Source organism: Podarcis bocagei (genome assembly GCF_964188305.1).
Source record: "Podarcis bocagei genome assembly, chromosome: 13".
NCBI lineage: Eukaryota > Metazoa > Chordata > Lepidosauria > Squamata > Lacertidae > Podarcis > Podarcis bocagei.
This window is the reverse complement of record NC_138138.1, coordinates 19,481,279-19,500,938: the sequence shown is the minus strand read 5'-3', so window position 1 is coordinate 19,500,938 and position 19,660 is coordinate 19,481,279. Positions and strand designations below refer to the sequence as shown.

At 42.7% G+C, this 19,660-nt stretch overlaps 1 protein-coding gene across 1 annotated transcript in view; it reads right to left on the bottom strand.

Annotated features, from left to right (window-relative positions):
• The window catches only part of LASP1 (LIM and SH3 protein 1), a 49,093-nt gene that overhangs the window by 11,040 nt on the left and 18,393 nt on the right, over window positions 1–19,660 (bottom strand). Inside the window, exons 3-4 of the mRNA XM_081168292.1 lie at window positions 14,413–14,497; window positions 1,910–2,017 (exon numbers count right to left, since the gene is read on the bottom strand). Coding sequence (XP_081024418.1) covers window positions 1,910–2,017; window positions 14,413–14,497 — 193 coding nt within the window. The remainder of the gene's footprint in view (window positions 1–1,909; window positions 2,018–14,412; window positions 14,498–19,660) is intronic.

Here is a 19,660-nt window from a genome sequence, read left to right as displayed (position 1 = left end):
GTTGTGTGGTAGGAGTTGTAGACCACATCATGTACTAAAAACTATATAAATTATCCATGGAAGAAGATAAGACTATTTTTCCTGTTTTCCTGAAAGAGGAAATCAAACTGGTCATCTCTTCCCACTGGCTCTCTACAAGGCGTCAAGCTGTCTCCGTCCCATTCCATCACAGCTTCCAGCAAGAGCAGGTGCTGGGAAGGCTGGGCCCATGTCCTTCCAACACATATGGAAGGAATACTTAACGGAAGAAAGCTAGCAGCTGGTTCAAATCCTCCAGTGCCTGCGCTGCTGAAGCCCTCTGTGTGCAGCCGGGGGTGGAACAGAGGTCAAGAGGGAAAACAGCCAAAGATGACAATATGTAGGCAGTCTCAGAGTGGGAGGGAGAAATGTGCCTGCATTGGCTCATAGGAGCCATCTCCAGGGAGCTGTGGGTGCCTGGGCACCCACAATAATATAACTGTGGGGGCCAGGTACCCACAAAGTCAATGAGAAAAGCCGGCAGGCGGCCGCATTGCAGTGGCAGGCACCCACAATCCTGAGTGCAAGAAGGCCCCCCTGCATTGGCTAGAGACACAATACAGCAGCGTTAAGCCACAGCTACTCAGTTTGCCTATGGGAGAATTTGGATTCATGGATCCCTGTAGTCTGATTCTTCAGCTACATATGGTTGATTACTATATCCTGTTGTGGAACAGTCACAAGATGTTTAGTTCAAGGTCTCATGGACGGTGTTTTTCTGAGAAGCAGGTCAAGTTCTGCTACTGTTTCCTCATTTTGCAAATCACTCATAGCACAGGGGAGGAGAAGTGAGAGCTCAAACAGTAAAAATGTTCCAGGCTATGCTGTTGGTTCAGCAAGGTTCAGCCCTCAGGAGGGGAAAAAAAACATTTCAAGCCCTCCTGGTCAAAAAACCCCTGGAGGCTGGTAAATAATTTACAGGCAAATTCAAGGGAAAGAGGTCTGGGAGACATTAGAGCTAGAGTCAGGTACTATTCAGAGAATGGTACCTGACTCAGAAAAAGTACTTCACTTCTTCTCATTGGTAGAACTGACTGCCTCCAAGATTCCTATCATTTGTATACTACAAGTTCAAATTCTACTCTGCCTGCAGGAAAAGAAAGTAGTCAAGATCCAAAAATTAGTTTATATTTCTTTATATTTCTTGCCAGATATTTTCTTTCTATGCCTTGGTGAAATTGTTTACTAAGTTGTATGTGGGAGGAAACAGTTATGTAACCCAGTTCTTCAGCAACACTGGACATTTAGTAACCTGAGTCCACAGTTCCTGCTTAAACCCACCCACTTCCTATTCCTTTGTTTCAAAGAAAAATTCAATGTAGTGAGCGATCACCAGCGTGGGTATTTTATTTTTCCTTAGGAAAAACCAACACATGCTGTTAACAATTAAGACTTTTTGCATAAAGTGGTCTTCTTTTATCAAGTTCTCAGAAATAGGTACAATCTAGATTTTCTAAAGCACCAAGCCTTTCTAGAATATAAATTAAGATGCTGAATGGTCTTAAGAAATATTGTTGAAATAGTGTATATGCTTCCTGTTTTTATATTATATTCCAACATGATAAAGCTCAAGTATTTTTATACTATTTGCAATAAAGAGAGAGAGAAAAGACACTTCTGTGTAACACACAAAATCACTGTCAGCATTTGAAACTTTTGATAATACCTTTAACTGTATTGTTTTCTGTGAGGACACAGAACAAGTAAGGCTAAGGCTGCGAGAAAAATTCTGCAACACTGCCCAGTTTCAAAACAACTATAGAATTTGGGAGGTTTGCAGCAGGGATTTTGAAAGCGAAAACTGTGCTGCAGTAGTACCTGCCAAGGGGAAAACCAAAGCTGAACAGTATAAAACATGCAGACAGAAAACAGAATATGCAGGGTGGCTTACATTACTGATCTGATCCTGGGTCTTCTTGATTCGCTGCAATTCCGGGGTGTCAGCCACCACGCTGAAGCCCTTCCCTTTATTCTTTTCGAACTCCTCCTTGTAGCGGACCTGTGTATGTGAATGAGGAAGCATATATATGTATCACAATACTCTCCTACTATCAGCAATTTCTTTAAAAAATACAATCCCTGACTTGCAGGGGCAGCAAGTGGGACACCTCCATGGCAAGAAAACCTAACAGTCCGCCAAAACTCAGGGTTTCAAGACCTTGCAGGGTTTTGTCTCTGAAAGTATAGCATAGAGTCATCCAACCTCAGGTGGAAGGATGGAGTTAATCCATCTCACAGTGCATTTTTAGGTGTTCCGAAAACTTCCTAAAGGCAGTACAACAGAAGGGAAGCTTGGGTGTGAAGAGGGAAGGATGACTGTCACTACAGCTGCACTGCTCCCAAGGTCCACTGAGCACTTCAGAACCACAACACAACTGTGGGAAGAAGTCCCCATCTTCACTCTTTAAAGAACTGAGACTCTCAACATAGACAAAGGAAGGAAAGAATAGGTTGTGCAGCAAGGCATTGGAATTTGTAGAGTACTGCCCCCCCCCCCACTGTATAAACATACCTATAGGCTCAGGTCATTAAGTGGATATAAATTTACCACCTACCTCCAAATGATTTGGCAATATGAGCACAACAAATTCTGTTCTATGCTTCTCGAATATGTCAACATCAACTATCCTGTGAGTCTCTAATACAGACATATGGTACAGTGGTGTTCTGTATCTTCCAATGCCATCAAGACTGATAGAAATTTACAGCTATCAGGACATCAGGCCCCAAAATACTGTCTAATATGTGCTTCAGCTATCTAAAAATAGACATGCAAAGGCAAATGCAGAGGGTATTTTATCCAGCAAGGTTCTTGGTGGTTTAAATCTCCCTAAAAAACATCATTTCATGAACTCTTATCTCAAGCTACCCAACAAGAGTGCAGAGGCTCAGATCAAGTTCCAGTATGGAGACATCTGGAAAGTTTTCTCCTCTTTATGTTTGCTTGAAATAAAAGTTGTTCATACCCTGGGCTCACACAGAACACTTCTCAAAACGTTTGCAACTCACAAATGCTGATCAAAGATTGCTGGGAGGTTTCAGTCTGAACCATATGATCATATGAAACAGGTTTTATGGGAAAACCATAGGCATGTAAGAAGATCCTGCTGGATCAGGCCAATGGCTCATCTAGACCAGCATCCTGCTCTCGCAGTGGCCAATCAGATGCCTGAGGGAAACCAACAAGAAGGATTTGAGCCCAAGAGCATTCTCTCCTCCTGTGGTTTCCAGCAAGTGGTATTCAGAAACATTGCAGCTTCAAACTGTGGTGGCAGAGCATAGCCATTGTGGCTAGTGACCATTGATAGCCCTCTCCTCAATGAATTGGTCCCATCTTCTTTTAAAACCATCCAAGCTGGTGGCCATTGCCGCCTCCTGTGGCAACAAGTTCCATAGTGGAGGCAAACTGGACACAAGCAAAACCCCAAGCAAAAACAAATATTTTGTTTCAAAGAAGCTGACTGGCCTATGTGATATATTTTAAATAAAATTCCTCCTCATTTCTGCCTACTAACTGATCAAATACCGTAAATTTCGCTCTATAACACGCAGATTTTTTGTCCTAAAAAGTAAGGTGAAATGTCTGTGTGTGTTATTGAGCGAATGTGTGGTCCCTGGAGCTCACTCGCCGGAGCGCAGGGGCAAAATAGGGAAAAATAAGATCGGTCGGGCGGGCGGAGGGAAGAGGGAAGGCAGAAGCTTTCCTGCATTCTGCCTCAGGGTCTTACTGCCCGCCTGCTTTTGTTGCTGCGTTTGCTCAAACTCAACAAAGAGCAGGGAATCCCCTGCCCTCCTGGCAAGCAGAGGGTTAAGGAAAGGATCGCGTCCTTCCTTCTAATCGTCCCTAGTCACACTGCGTGCAGGCTCCAGCCCACCCCTTCCTCCTCTCCGTGCTCTAGGGACTCGCAGGCAGCCGAAAAGCATGCAGGTGGGAGAGAGAGAGAGAGGGCTGGCTTGGGTGGTGGTGGTGGGGGAACGACTTTTGCTTTACAATGGTAGGTTTCTCATTTCTTTTCCAAAAGCAGAGAGCCCTGCCCCCAGGCCCCCTCCAAATTACAGCTTCTCCAAGCAATGTACTGCTGGAGGGAGACAGTATGCTTGTTTGGAAGAGAAACCCTGCTTCCCTGCTCGTAAGTAACAGCAGGCTGGATTGCAGAGTGAGACATGGAAATCTCTGGATTTATATGCTGTATATCAAATATCTTAATCTATACTTTCTACACGCGGCGGGTAAATCAGAATCTTTTTTTGCTTTTTGCTTTCCTTCCCTCCCCATTTAAAATGTGGTGACAAAGCACAGATCCACATGGATCCTCAGGATTTTTGCATTGGGTCACCCCAAATTCACCATCAGATCACATTACATGTCCATGGCTACAGTCTGTACCAAAAAAATCACGCACCCACTGTTGCCTGGGGCTGCAATGGTGCAAAAACGTGGTTACAAAGCATGGATCCACAGGATCTTTGCACTGGGTCACCCCAAATTCACCATCAGATAACTTAGCATGTCCATGGCTACAGCCTGCACCAAAAAAATCACGCACCCACTGTTGCCTGGGGCTGCAATGGTGCAAAAACGTGGTTACAAAGCATGGATCCACATGGATCCTCAGGATTTTTGCATTGGGCTACTCCAAACTCACCGTCAGATCACATGTCTGTGGCCACAGCATGAACCACAAAAATCATACATCCACTGTTTCATTTAGAATATTTTTTTCTTGTTTTCCTCCTCTAAAAACTATGTGCGTGTTATGGTCGGGTGCGTGTTATAGAGCGAAAAATACGGTAATTGATTGTCTTAACATAAGCCTGAATAATGCCTACAGACAGACATATATGTAAGATAATGAAGTTTTAAGACTCTCTTCACTTAAAGATTTCTTAACCTGGCCAGAATGTTATATATGCATGTGTCACAGTGGCTGCCATGTTGGCCCCACAACAGACAAGAGTTATAAAATAATTAGAATGAATTTTATGGACTCAGTTTTGTCCATCCCCTAAGTTTGATTTTCTTGAATGCTTCTGCCTGATGACACTTTCCGTGAAACTCAAAAATAAAGATACAATATAATTCTTTACCCAATAATTCAACTCTGTCCTCCAAGCAAGGACAAAAACCCTAAAATCATCTGCTTGGTGGATGCGAACAGCTTCACTGGCAGTCCCAATGGGAGCCAGAATGGAAAAGAAGAGAGGGAGCCTTGTTCTCATAGGCTGTGGAGAGACAGCCACAGCTGCAAGCAGCTTCCTAGATCTCAAATGGTTGAGAAACTTCAAATAAATAGAGCATGCCAATACAGAAGAGTAGTGTGGGGTTAACAGGGACAGAGACATAAATGACTGCAATTTTAGCAAGCCATGAGGGATCGTTCTCAGGGGTGTGCCAAGTTGTGCATAGCCTAGTAGCAATGTAAGAGCTGCTTCAGGAGAACTACTTGCCAGTGCAAGAAGTCTAAAAAAAACCACTTGTTTGTTTGCAATTGTACTAAGTGTTAAAAATTCTGTAGGTGATGGCTGCCACATTGGTCCCAAAGGCAGGCTATGTGGTGTAGGCAAAATGAAAATATGATGCCTTAGGTTGGTACAATATACAAAGTTCTGACAATATACATAAGGAGCCAATATATGTAGAGCATGCTGCCTTACAAGTATATTTGGACAGTGCGAACATCAGTTACCACAATCAGTTATGCACTGGTGCAGTAGCCAGCTGCTCTGCAGAATTCTGAAATTTGGCTCCTTTGAATTCTGCCTGCGGCCGAGCTTTTTTGGGGAAAAAAACCTTACAGGGTTGCTTACAGCTACACTGACCCATGTTAGTCCAAAGTTACCAAGATAACTATTTCCAAACATCAGAAGACTTCCAGCTGCCGCTTGGACTCAACCTCACCTGGGTTAACACAGAAGACAGTTATCTAGGCATAACAATTCAACATTCCAGTGTGATGTAAAAAAATTGCCAACTTCTCTTCTGCAAGGTGACCTGAGTCTCACCTGCTAGGGCTGGGCAATATCTGCTTTTCAACATTGTGATGTATCACCAGCGAAACATTGTGATACACTGTTGTGATATATCTGAAAATGAGGAGGGAGGAGGACTGCAAAGTGGTTTGAACTGGCTCGGTAGCCAGCCAGCCCACCAACTGCTTCTGCCACTTAGTGAATGTATTGGTAGGTACAGTGGTGCCTCGCAAGACGAACGCCTCGCAAAACGAAAAACTCGCAAGACGAAAGAGTTTTCCATTTTTGAGTCATTCGCAAGAAGAAAGCCCATAGGGAAATCTCCGGGGACCTCTTTTAAAATGCTGGCGGTCGGGAGCAAAGACTTTCGCCCACCGCCGGCCTTCAGAAGAGGTCCTGGACCTCTTCTGAAGGCCGGCGGGGGGCAAAAGTCTTTGCTCCCCCCCGCCTGCCTTCCCGGGACAGCGGAGACTTCTCCGCTGTCCCGGGCGATCTTAAAATGCTGGCGGGCGGCAGCGAAACCTTCGCTGCCGACCCCCAGCATTTTGAAAGCCCCCGGGGCAGCGGAGACTTCTCCGCTGTCCCGGGCGATCTTAAAATGCTGGCGGGCGGCAGCGAAGCCTTTGCTGCCGCCCGCCAGCATTTTAAAATCGCCCCGGGACAGCAGAGGCTTCGCTGCCGACCGCCAGCATTTTAAAATCGCCCCGGGACAGCAGGGGCTTTTAAAATGCTGGCGGGCGGCAGCAAAGCGCTCCTGTCCCCGGAGCTTGCGGGGCGGGAGGTGGGGAGAAGGGCTTTTCTTCCCACCGCCAGCCTTCAGAACAGCCTTCTGAAGGCTGGCGGTGGGAAGAAAAGCCCTTGTCCCCCCCCCCAGCCTTCAGAAGAGGTCGGGGGACAGATTGTCCCCGGACCTGGTCTGAAGGCGGTTTCCATAGGAACGCATTGATTGATTTTCAATGCATTCCTATGGGAAACCGTGCTTCGCAAGACGAAAAACTCGCAAGAAGAAAAAACTTGCGGAACGAATTAATTTCGTCTTGCGAGGCACCACTGTATTGCTTAAGAATTCCATCCCACTATTTTATTCCATTAACGTCCATTTTCACCATGAACAGCCGGGGATGGAAGCAAAGAATTTCCCCTTGTCTTGACCTTGCACCTCTATCATCAAAATGCAACTCAGGCACAAACTCACTGACATAAGGCAAATAATACAATGAGTTCCTGACTCTATCTGTAAAATCAGAAATCAAATCTCCCAGAGTTGTGAGAATTAGAGAAAGGATTAAAATGTGCCTTGTAAAAGGGCTACTGTATCAATTATAACTGAGAATTCAACATAGAAGTGTGATCCCTGCTGAAGTTTTGCAGACTGTGCGCAAAGGGAGACATTTCTTTTGCACACCAGAAAGTGAAGCAACAGAGTGCTACATGCAGAGGAAGTGCTCAGACAAGGCAGGCTTTCAGTTTTTTCTGTCCTTTTATGGGCACTCAGCTGGAATCAACTCAGTTCTGATGCTTACGGAAGGCCAGACATGAGTGAGTCAGGCAAACTGGTTAGCTTTTTCCCATGTCCTGCTCAATGCTGGGCTATTATGAGTTGCTAAAAAGGACTGTGAGGGTGGAAGACAACAAGAAAGCGGGAACACAATGGGGCAGCCAGAAGAAGAGAAGACTAGAAGTCATCAACCAGTCTCAGTAAAGAAGCGATTCTATTCACCAGATCAAAAAGTATGCATTTTCCGCCCAGTTAGTCACACCAGTTAAAGAGCTATGGAAGTTTAACCAAGTCATGACTACAGTCCCCTTGCCCCAGAACAGTTCTAAAATTAACCCCAGTCAGCTCCAGAATAAGTGGCCATCTTCAATTGTCTCCACCAGTTCATAACTGGGTGCTGGCCACAAATCACCATCTTGACAATCTCAACCTTCATTAAAAAAGAAAATCAAGCTTCTAGCTCTTAATTAAATAACATGCTTGAAATTTTGGGAAGTATCAAACTAAGTTGGGTGGTCTGAAGATTTCCCTAGAACAAGCAGAATGAACCCTGCAAAATGAACACATGTGTAAGTTTCCAAGGTTCACAAAGATTGTAGCCAGCGTTTGAAATTCACCAGGTGCCAAGGCACATTTTGCACCTGGCCACTTGCAACCAAGCGAAGATGCCTGGGCGCCAGGATGGCACCTGATGTCTCCACTATCTGGAAGTGCATGCCTGGGGATCCGTGGACCTTGACTGTTTTCACACAGTAGTCACACATCCTGTAGAATTCTATCCGTTATATTTTATCTGCACAATCACACTGAATTTCAGGAACCAAAAAGTTGTACAGTGGTACCTCGGGTTACAGACGCTTCAGGTTACAGACTCCGCTAACCCAGAAATAGTACCTCAGGTTAAGAACTTTGCTTCAGGATGAGAACAGAAATCACACGGCGGCAGCAGGAGGCCCCATTAGCTAAAGTGGTACCTCAGGTTAAGAACAGTTTCAGGTTAAGAACGGACCTCCAGAATGAATTAAGTTCTTAACCTGAGGTACCACTGTATTGAAAAATAGGACCTTCCAGCTGTTTGACCCAAAAATGACAACTAGGCATTCCGTTTTGGTGTCTGTAACCCTGGTTTAAGGAGCCATTTGGCACCTAAATTGTGTAGCTGAGTTTCTATCACTGGTTGTAGCCTCCAGCTTTCCCTGGTACAGATTTTTGTGTGTTTTTTTAGTCGCGCAGAGTATACTGACAGGACTGTTCCGATGCTACAGTGAAAATATGCAAAAAGAAAAAAAAAGAGTTTAACAAGCAGTAAGCCATTCTGCTTTTCTGTTCTTTTGCTCTAAATAACACAATACAGGTTTATCTTTTCATAAAAAAACCCAAAGTCTGTACTAAAGACTAGGAAAGTCAAAATATATTAATGGCTGCCTTCACCTGAACAAAGGCAAACTGCCTTAATTCTCTTACAGAGAATATCCCCTACTTCACATGCTCTCATTTTTACAGAAACATTTACCCCCAAGAAGGATTGAGATTCCCCACTCCCCACAAGGTACTATTTTCAACACATGAGAAAGCCAAGCCACAGGAAATAAGCCCTCTTATTTCATGGTCATATGTGGGCTGAAGGCGTTAAAATTAGTCCAACTGGTGGACTTGTTTACTCACACAGAAAGTAATTGTGTGCTTCTGGCAAGCTATCGGAACTAGCTACGCCTTCTTGGCTACTCAAAATAAATACACAGAACTCACAGAGGTATGTGGGAGGGCCTTCAGTGTGGTTATTTCTGCCCTAGATGCCCTTGGGGGAGGTCTAGTAGGAGCTACCAGATGGACAAGTGGACAAAAAAGTCTAAACCCTCTGGCAAGAACTAAGCCACTTTTGCATCCAGCGGTTTCTAGAATTCCTCTCACACAAAAAGCAAACCTAGAGCTATCTGCCTCAGCCAGCAAACTTACAACACAACGCTATTTCACCTGTGGGGCAGCTCAGTCCACCTCCTGACCTAACACTTCAAGGCTACCACCTCCCCTGTGCCAACTCCAACTCATAGTGGTTTTGTGTTCCCCAATATGCTCACACATAAGGCCATTAGAAGAAAATAATGTGAAGACAAGGTTTTACTGCTACCCCAAGCAGCAAAATATATGGAACACAGAAAATGAAAAGGAATAAAAGGCTCAGAAGGCCTAATGTGTGCAAGGGCCATGTACTGAGGAACAGTAATATAAAACTAAAAATGTAAGAACAGTGCAGCCACATGTATGTGAATGTGTAGAAATAGCAACTACAACCATTTATAAACAGTGATGGCCAAACTTGGTCCTCCAGCTGCTTTGGGACTAGAATTCCCATCATCCCTGACCACTGGTCCTGTTAGCTAGGGATGATGGGAGTTGTGGTCCCAAAACAGCTGGAGGGCCAAGTTTGGTCATCACTGATTTATAACATAGACATAATAGTCACTATAATTTGCTACCTTCCACACATTCACATACCTGTGGTTTGTTAATTTTGGTTTTATTTTATATTTGTTCAACAGTGATCTATAATTGTATATGGATTGAGTATATTGCCCCCAGATCCTGTTTGATAACATTGTATTTTGTAGAAGAAATAAAAAAGAAAAAGAAAAACAGTGAGTTCTACTATTCTTCAGTTAGAGAAGATATACGTGTGGGGGGGGAGTAGGGAAGAAGAGTATGAGTGATCCTTTTCAATCTAATGCTATGTGCTCTGCTGAAATGTTTTAACAACCTTCACACTGCTGTCCAAAAGGAAAAAAATTTAAAACTTCCCATGAATTTTATAATAGTTGAGTTGCTTTTAGATAAGAGATTGCAACACTAAGAACAGGCACCACACAGCAGATTCAAGTACTGAGTCATTCCACACTAGACCTTGGGCTCTGGGCATCCGGGACAGAAACTTCTGGGTCACTTTGTTAGGCTATACAAAGCTCTCCTCTAAGAGAACATCTTGGCACTTAGCTGTGCATCCTTCATTCCCTGAAGCCACTACAATTGGGCACAGATGATGAAATCAAAACCTAGCCTCCCCAGGTGGCAGATTAAAACAGAAAGGGGGCACATCAGACTTCCTAGAGAAAAACAGCACTCCCATCTAGATGAGGCTACAAATTCAGAGAGCAGTTAACTGGCAACATGCAATCAAGTTGGCAGCCTCCTCGTCTCTCACATGGCATGAAGAGGAGAAAAAGAACCATTCCTTGATGGCCTCCCTCTCACAAGCTGCCTTGCAAAAAACTACACAGGCTTGTCTTCTAAAGTGCATTCCCCTGATCTCCTGACCTGAACACCCTGATCTAATTATTTTAATTGCTATTTTAACAGGTTTTATTGTGCATTTTATTATGAATGTTTTCAATGTTTTAATAAAATGGTTTTATTGCATATTTTGATTGTGGGCTGATATATTTTTATAACTGCTTAGAAACCATTTTAGCAAGTAAGTGGTATAAGAAACAACAACATTCCCACCTTAGAAGTCAGATTACCTGCCTCAGTACAAAAATGTGGGCTCAGCAAAGAGGATTTCTAGCTAGAGGAACCCAGAGCAAGACCATTCCAAAAAGTACAGCTGCACAAAAAGTAACACCTCAAGAACTTCAGCATTAAAACACACACAAACTGCTGAAAGACCTCCTGATTGCAATCCACAATCAATAACATTTAGGTAGAATGTCTGCTACCTCTGCTAAACATGGCTCTGTGTGACCCTCTTTCAGATGACTTTGAGATCAAGGTTAAGATAAGAAAAACAGCGATTTTGGGGAAAGAAATCCAGTCAGGGATTGAAAATGACAAGGGAGAGATTAAGCAGCTGAAGAAAAACAACCTACCTAAGCCATTGTGGAACCCTATTTATTTAACTTCGCCTAATAAAGGGTCTGCCGTCCTTTTTGAAGCAGTAGACATGTTCTGAATTTTGAGACGGTGCTGTGGGCACTGGTCACAAAATGGCTGCCATGGGGATGTGGCATAACACAACTTAAGAGCAAAAGTCATAGGTGCTTGATTACTCCACTGCCCCCAGAAAATATCATGATTGCTGTGGGAAGTCACCTATGTCCTGTTGGTCCTGACTGTGGGGGTCATACATTACACAGATACACACAGTTGCCATCCAACAGGGAGCTTTCTTTAGTACAGTTGTACCTTGGAAGTCGAATGGAATCCATTCCGGAAGTCCATTTGACTTCCAAAATGCTTGGAAACCAAAGTGCAGCTTCTGATATCGGAAGCTGCGGAAGCCCCGCTGGATGTTCGGGTTCCAAAGAATGTTCGCAAACCGCAACACCCACTTCCAGGTTTGCGGCATTTGGGAGCCAAAACATCTGAGTACCAAGGCATTCAGCATCCAAGGTACAACTGTACAGTCAAACCTCACTTGTCAAACCGTTCTGGAAGCCCGTTGGGCTTCCGGAATGCTTGACAACCGAGGCATGGCTACCAATTGGTTGCAAGAGCTTCCTGTACTCAAGTGGAAGCTGCGTCGGATGTTTGGCTTCCGAAAAGTGCTCGAAAACCAGAGCATTTACAGTGGTACCTTGAGTTAAGAACTTAATTCGTTCCGGAGGTCCGTTCTTAACCCGAAACTGTTCTTAACCTGAAGCACCACTTTAGCTAATGGGGCCTCCCGCTGCCACTGCGCTGCCGCTGCACGATTTCTGTTCTCATCCTGAAGCAAAGTTCTTAACCCGAGGTAATATTTCTGGGTTAGTGGAATCTGTAACCTGAAGCGTCTGTAACCTGAAGCGTCTGTAACCCGAGGTACCACTGTACTTTCAGGTTTTCGGCGTTCGGGAACTGAAACATTCCAAAACGGAGCCGTTCAGGAACCGAGGTTTGACTGTACCAGGATACATGTTGATCACAGCACACACATGTATTTCTCTCTCATACATTAATGCACTTCACATATGCACCTCTCCCTCTCTCTTCCAAGTGCCTCTCTCCCTCTCACAGACCACATATACGGTATACCGCCTTCTCAGTTACTCATACAAACCACACAAGCCACACGAATCTCTTTCTTTGTCCATCTCTCTTAATTACACACTGTGCACCCCCTCTGAAAGGCCTATTTACCAGTGAAGAAGTGCCTGCCATTTCAACCACCCCCTCCAAAGCTATTCACATGACAACTGGTTGGCAATCACTGCCCTAATGGTTGACTGAACCCTAAGTTAGAGTAGCATACAAATTCCCAAATACCGAGCAATCTAGACCAAAAAAAATTGCATTAAAACAATTACAAAGAAGGACAAGATATATTTGTGTGCAGATATATCAAGAGAATCTACAATCTCATACCATCATATCTAAGCATCAAATTCTGTAGCAGGATCACATTAAAAGCTTCAACACAACATGTTTCCCCCCTCTTCAAGCTATCCAATGTTTCTTGTGGCTCATAACAATTCCTAGTCAAGTAGGGCATGGGACAGGATAAATTATCACACCCCTCAGAGGGAGAGATACCGATAATAAACTGTCACTATTAATTTTTAAAGCACCAAGCAGCACCCTCTGGTTGGACATTCCAGGATAACTGCTTTTCTTTTAGGCGGTTGTTGTCACCCACTCACAGGGAAGAATGTTTCCCTCCTCTACCAAGTAGGTACTCTATGCACCCTGCCCACTCCTCCTCGACTAAAGGTCACTAAGCATACTATGCACCAGGGAACTGGGCTCACTATCCAGACAATTAGTTGACTGCCACCGACAGCAAGCACTGGTTGAGATTCAAAGTATGCCTATAAACGGACATTTTGCTCTGCAGATTTACAAAGATGGCTTCAAAACTGATCCACAGAGAAAACTGTTTGCAGGCATGGTTTGAATTCAAACTGTATCTGCAAATGGGGCTCACTGTGAGCATTGACCAGCTGATCAATCAGGGTTTTCTGCTTTGCCAAGGAACCATCGGAAACTGAAAGTATGCTCTTGATAGTTCCTTTGCAGCTGCATACTTACCTGCCCCACACCTGACATCACATATAACATTAGGTACGTGCAGTTTGGGGGAAGCGGCTTCATGGGCCAAATTAGCACTAATTAGGCCCATGAGCTAAAGATCCCTCACTGATGTTATACACAATGTACAACATCCCAGATTCTATTCTTGCACTAGTAACCTTCTCTGGCACTTCCGGCAGGCAAAGAGCTTTCCAATCATTTGCCCAGCCTTCCAACAAACCTGTGCAGCAGATTATTTGTCTACCCACTTACAGCGAAGGCTAAAGGATGAGATGCATCCTGAGGTGCCATTATGATCATGATAGAGAGTGCTATGTGAAAAATAATTTGTGTCCTGTAGTCTTCAGAGTTGACTATGGCAGCCAGTACTTTGTTCAGGGTATGAAACTCATTGATCTCATCCCCCAATGCCACATAATTTCTGGCCATACTGCTCCGCCTTCATCTTATCCCCATCTTGACTATAATATTCTAGAGTGCTTGGCTTGTGTGCTACACCACAACTTATTTGCTCACCTAATTACTGCACACTTGCAGCCTGCACTTTTTCACTGAGCGGTTTTATTGGGTACATTTTAATCTGCAAGTCCTTCCACTTCTCCAGATTCCTCAGCTGCTGCTTCTTCTTCTTTACTGGCGCTTCAAATTCTTGTCCATCAATTATTGTATCATAAATATCATCTGTTTGTAGGGGGGATGCTTGTCAGAGCTTGTTAATTTCATTTCAGCTTTGATAATTTCATTTCCTCAGGCAATATTTTAGTAGTTTTCCTTTCTGACAGCTAAGGAGAGAGTTCTATTTTTAAAAGAGGTTGAATATACACACATCCTCTTTGAGTGCTGTTTCCAGAAGACCACTGAGGAAAATACTGTAACTGAGAGAATATAGCAGTAGGCAACATGTGAAGAAACTTTTATAGCCTTACTTGACTCTGAAGCTCGCTCTGCTGTTTAAGGCGCAGGTTTTCTGGAGTGTCTGCCACCATAGTGAAGGACTGCTTTGGGTAGTGTCTGCAAAGAGGGGAAAAAATAGGCTGTGTTAAAAAGGAATCATTCTTAACCTGGTTTTGCCAGATTAGATGAAACCAACACCAGCACAGTCTCTATACATATCATCTGCCCCCCCCCCCCCGTTTGTGTCACTATGATCTTGCTCCTAAACAGACCAATTGTGGATTTTACTCAGCTGTTCAAGGTGCCTCTGTCCACCTAATATAATGGATGCTGCTATGCTGCAACTGTCTTTAGTACTGTGGAAGATTGATAGGAATAACGCAAAAACCTAAAGGAAAAATTTGACGTAGCTTCTGTGACATCACTGAATTGGCTCAGCTACAGTGTACCAAAATCCAGGGCGTAGGGAAGGAAGGAAGAGCAGATAAAATGTATTCCTGCACAGATACCTTGTGAAAACTATACTCTTAGTTGGCAAGTTTTGTACTTATGCCTCTCCCCACAATTTAGCTCATTTAAATATATCCAAATTTAGATGCAATTGTCCATTGCCTACCTTAAGAGGGAAGTGTAAAAGTAGCTGGGGGCAACTGGGACAAATCAGGCCAGTCAAAATTTGTCAAACAACCTGTAATGCTTCCCTAATCCCTGCTGTTTGGTAGCTAAGTTAAGCATTGGTCCATGAATTCAGAGGGGGCTCTATGTGCAAAACCACTGAAGATGTGCATAAGGCTAAGCTAGTACAGTATCATAATTTAGCTTCCATGAACATAAAACTATCATGTGATTCTTCCTCCAGAAGAGCCAACAAATCAAAGAGCTCAACAGGGGACCTGTTTCATATATATCGAAGGTGCTTGGCAAATAAGGGATACATTTCAAACTTTAATCCATAAATTTCGCTTTCATAGTATTTTCCTCCTTCTTAGCAGTGGGGCACACATTTGTGCCACTGTACTGTGAGGAACCTAGATTTTCTGGAACAACTTTTTATTGGATTTTATTTAAAAGGATCATAGGAATGATAAATAATACAAATGAATATACCAAGTCTTCTCATGTTATCTGTATATCACAAAAATGGCACAATAAATCTGCAGTAATATCTACAATGTATGGTTCATTATTAGTGGTCAATGTATAGGTTCTTGGTTCATGAATTGATTAAACAAAATCAAAAGGGAAACAGGATACAACAGAGTTAACAGATAACATTCAACATTACATAGCTAAACACCTAATCAGGAGCCCTTGTGGTTGTGTTTTTCCTCTTATGTTACCAATGAAACAATATAAAGCATTGGTATTTTGATGAATGTAGGAAGGGGGTTCAAACAGAAGGTAATAATTTATGTTTAAGTTAAAATTTAGATGAACCAGACTAAGCAAAATGCTGATGGGTTGTTTATTTTCTGGAATACTGGGATATGTTATGAAATTACACCATACAGTGTAAAGCCATTTTTCTTGATCTGCCCACAAGTCAACCGTAGTTTATTTGTTAATCTTTCAAGGAGGGCTGTTTCCCAAACTGCTTTGTATCAACTGTCTATCATTGTGCCAGAAAGGTGTTTCCAGTGTCTGGTTACGTTGTGTCTCACTGCTTGTAGTAACTGGCATGTTAATTCTTTATTATTATGTAAATCCAGATTGTTATCTTGAAATATATTTAATAAAATTATTTCTGGTTTGACTTCTAATTGTTGTTTTCTTCTGGGGAACCTAGCTGTCTTATGCAGAACATTTAGCCATGATTGCAAAGTCAGCATCAGTCTGCTAAAAATTCAGAAAGTAGAAGGATGTTACATGTGGGTATACAGTGGTTGTTTCTGCATACTTAATGCCCCACAACCTTGACTTAAATGAGCACACAACCACAAAAAAAAGAATAGCGAGATCTTGCAACTACAGTAATTTGGGGAAATTAATGGTTGTTATTTGGCCTACATCTACATAGTTGGACAATTTTTGTGCCTTCATTGCACAAAAATAAAGATTCTCCAACCTAGAAGGTATTGTAGCCAATCAAAACCACTTAGAAGAACATGCCTGCAGAAATGCAAAGTTATTTGGTGCAGAATCTTTAGCTCAGGGCTCATTTTCTTTAAAAGCAAATTTCTAGCCCTTACGTGTAAAGTTTGAAAATGCGGCCAGTGATTGGTGAATTTATGATCACATGAACACGATTCCAGTTCCTAAGGAGCAGAGGTTTTAGCACCCTTCTTTACATCTAGCAAAATAAAACAAGCAAGGATCTACAAATATTCACAATTCTTTTGCACCACAACATTTGGGTTACCTTGATGCAAAATTCAGAGTCCTTTTAAAATGCAGTCTACATAGAACTGTTTGGCTCTGTGAATCTCATCTGTCTTTGAGCCATACCGATGAAACAGCCAATCGCTTGCTTTTCCCATCCCCTTCATGAGCACTGTCAGTTTTGCTTTCCACTATATTCTTGTGACGAGAATTAGCCTCCGCTCATTGGATAACCTCCACTTTTAACACTCTGGATCAACCCATTAGAAGTTAAATACTCCAGGAGCAGAGAGCCCCCGGCCCTTTCTGATTTCAAAGCACTCACTGGATTTTATTACATTCAAGTTTATGCACACGCAGACCTCTATATCACACCTTTGCAAAGCTGCAGAACATCACAGTATTATCCACCAATACCACACAAAGATAAGCCACTAGCCACAGCAAGGATGAAAAATAACCTGTGAGCACAATGTAGCAGAAAGGCAGGAAATTCAGGGTTAAAAATAGAACTGACTACTCAGAAAGACCAATTAAGAATGAGTATATGTTTAACTGTGCTTACAAAATAAGCAAGCAGCAAGCAACTGAATGCTCAGTACCAGCACTCCCCTCCCCACAAGTTGTGGGGTACAAAGTATACAATTCCAGGCCATGCTGTTATTTCTGGGAAGGAGAGGGGAATGGCCCCCTCTTGTGCAATTTAAGGACATCAGCAGTAGATTACACTGGGTGACATGACACAGAAGGGACCATCTAGCTAAGGGTATTACATCCCACATATTAAAAGGTGAAAGAGGAAGAGAGAAAAGAAGTGAAACTGTGGCAGCTAAATGCTATTCAATAAGATCTATGGAGAGGTCTAATCCTGAAGGGAGAAAATAGGAAGGGGAACAGAAAACCACCCTTTTTTTAAAAAAAGTGGAAAATGTGCCTTAATTTAAGGGCTGTCTGACAATGTACTGCGATTTTGAGTACCGTACTGGTGAAACAGAAAGCAGCCTGCCTGCTTGAAGACCATCTCCTAGCCTGCAAACCCGACAAGACTAATGCATGAGCAAGAAATATGCAGTTCCTATGTTTGCCCTAAAATATAAACCCCCAAAATTCCCCTTAATCCCAATTCAGGTTAACCCGCTTAGAGCAGCGAGATATTCTGCGTACACACACAGTATCGTCACAGAACAGGAGGGATAGCTAGCTTGAGCCCACATAAGAGCATTAGACCTTGAAGATTTAGGTTTTAGTTCTTCAGCTACAGCCTTGTAGCAAACCACTCTCACTCAATGCCCCAATATGTAGTATGGAACAGAAATAGTATTTCAAAGAATAATTGCCAATGAATGAATTAAGATAGCACCTCAATACAGTATGTGGATTAGAGTTAGATATGGTTTTCACTTTTCCTTTTCAATTAATGAGAGCATAAAAATGCTAAGTGATTTTGCAATTCTGAATCCCTTTCAAGGCAATCTTGTAATACAGTGTAACGAGATTGCTAGGAACCCAAGCTGAAATCCCTGAAGAGCAGGATCATCATGTGGACAGAAGGCTGCCATTTTGAATCCTTGTCACTTCTCTGCTCCAATTAGCTTAGGGCCAAATTTGAAGTTAAACCTGCATCTGCTGCCAAAAACAGCCAGATGTCTAGCGCTCCCTTTTCGTGAATCTGCAGCAGAACTCTTCTATGTTGTAATGCTGTGTACTACCACTAGGATTGGAGGTGGCATATGGGAGTGCTAGTTGCTGGGGAATGCAAGTAGAGAGAGTGCTCTTGCATTCATATCCTGCTTCAGATGCCACAGAGGGGAAGGTGGAAGCAAGACATCTGAATTTTTTTTTTAAAAAATTGCCAGCAGTTAGAGCAACATGCAGGGTCTGTAGTAAGTGTAGTATTAAGAGGCTTGAGAAATTGCTCCTCTTGAACCAATTCCAAGCCTAAATCTGAACATGTGCCTTGACAGGGCCAGGCAGTATGATACTGACTTTGAATAGTGTACTGCACCACAAACATCAACTCTGCAAGAAACAATCAAAGCTGGCACACAGACCCATCTTCTAGCCATTTATATTTTAGGTTATATTTGGTTTATATTTCAGTTAGATAAAATTAAGGTAACCTTTTAGTCCCTGTCTAATTGGCAGTAGTTAATCCAAGCAGCACTTCCTGGGAGCTGGCAGGGATATACATTTTGGGTGGTGCAGGCTCTTATATTAAAGCTTATGGCCACAGCTAGTCTTAATATATCAACATATTCTAACCTTGGTGCAAATGCATTTCTAGATTGAGAGAAGTCCTGATCATACACAGTGTATTTATAATTAACAAGTCTAAGTGGTGGATATGGTTAAAGTGTATTTTAATTTTTATATTCATCTGGTTATCCTCAATATGCATTTTTGTACTTTAAAATTAAATATTATTTGTGGCGTAGGTGGAAGGGTGGCTGCTGCAGTCTAGCTACCATTCATTGTTTGTTGGGTAGCAAGATACAGCAGAAGCCAGCAATAACAGAGTAAAAGGGACAAATAAGAGAGGAAATATAGGTTTCATCAGGACATTTTAACTGTCAGTATTTGCTTGTCAATGAGAAAAGATTCTATGGAAGGCAGCTACCAGATGTTCATTCAAACCTGTTTTTTTTTTAAAAAAAACTTACTAAAGATATAGACTATAGACAGACACACTGGAACATTTATGGTTGTGCAGTGAGCTTTATGCTGCTGCTATGAAGAGCCAAATTTCTTAGCTTGCCATGGCAACCACTTCTAGTGCTTGTGTTCCAGAAGGGGGTTCCCAATAGTGGCCACGTGTTTTGGTGCAGAAGATTTTTTTTTAAAAAAAACAAACAAACAGGCAAACACACAAACTCCCCAAAGAGATCTGTTAGCATTCTAAAGAGCTGTACAATTCAGTTCTGGGAGATGGTACTTGAAATCCTAGTATCGCTGCCAATAATT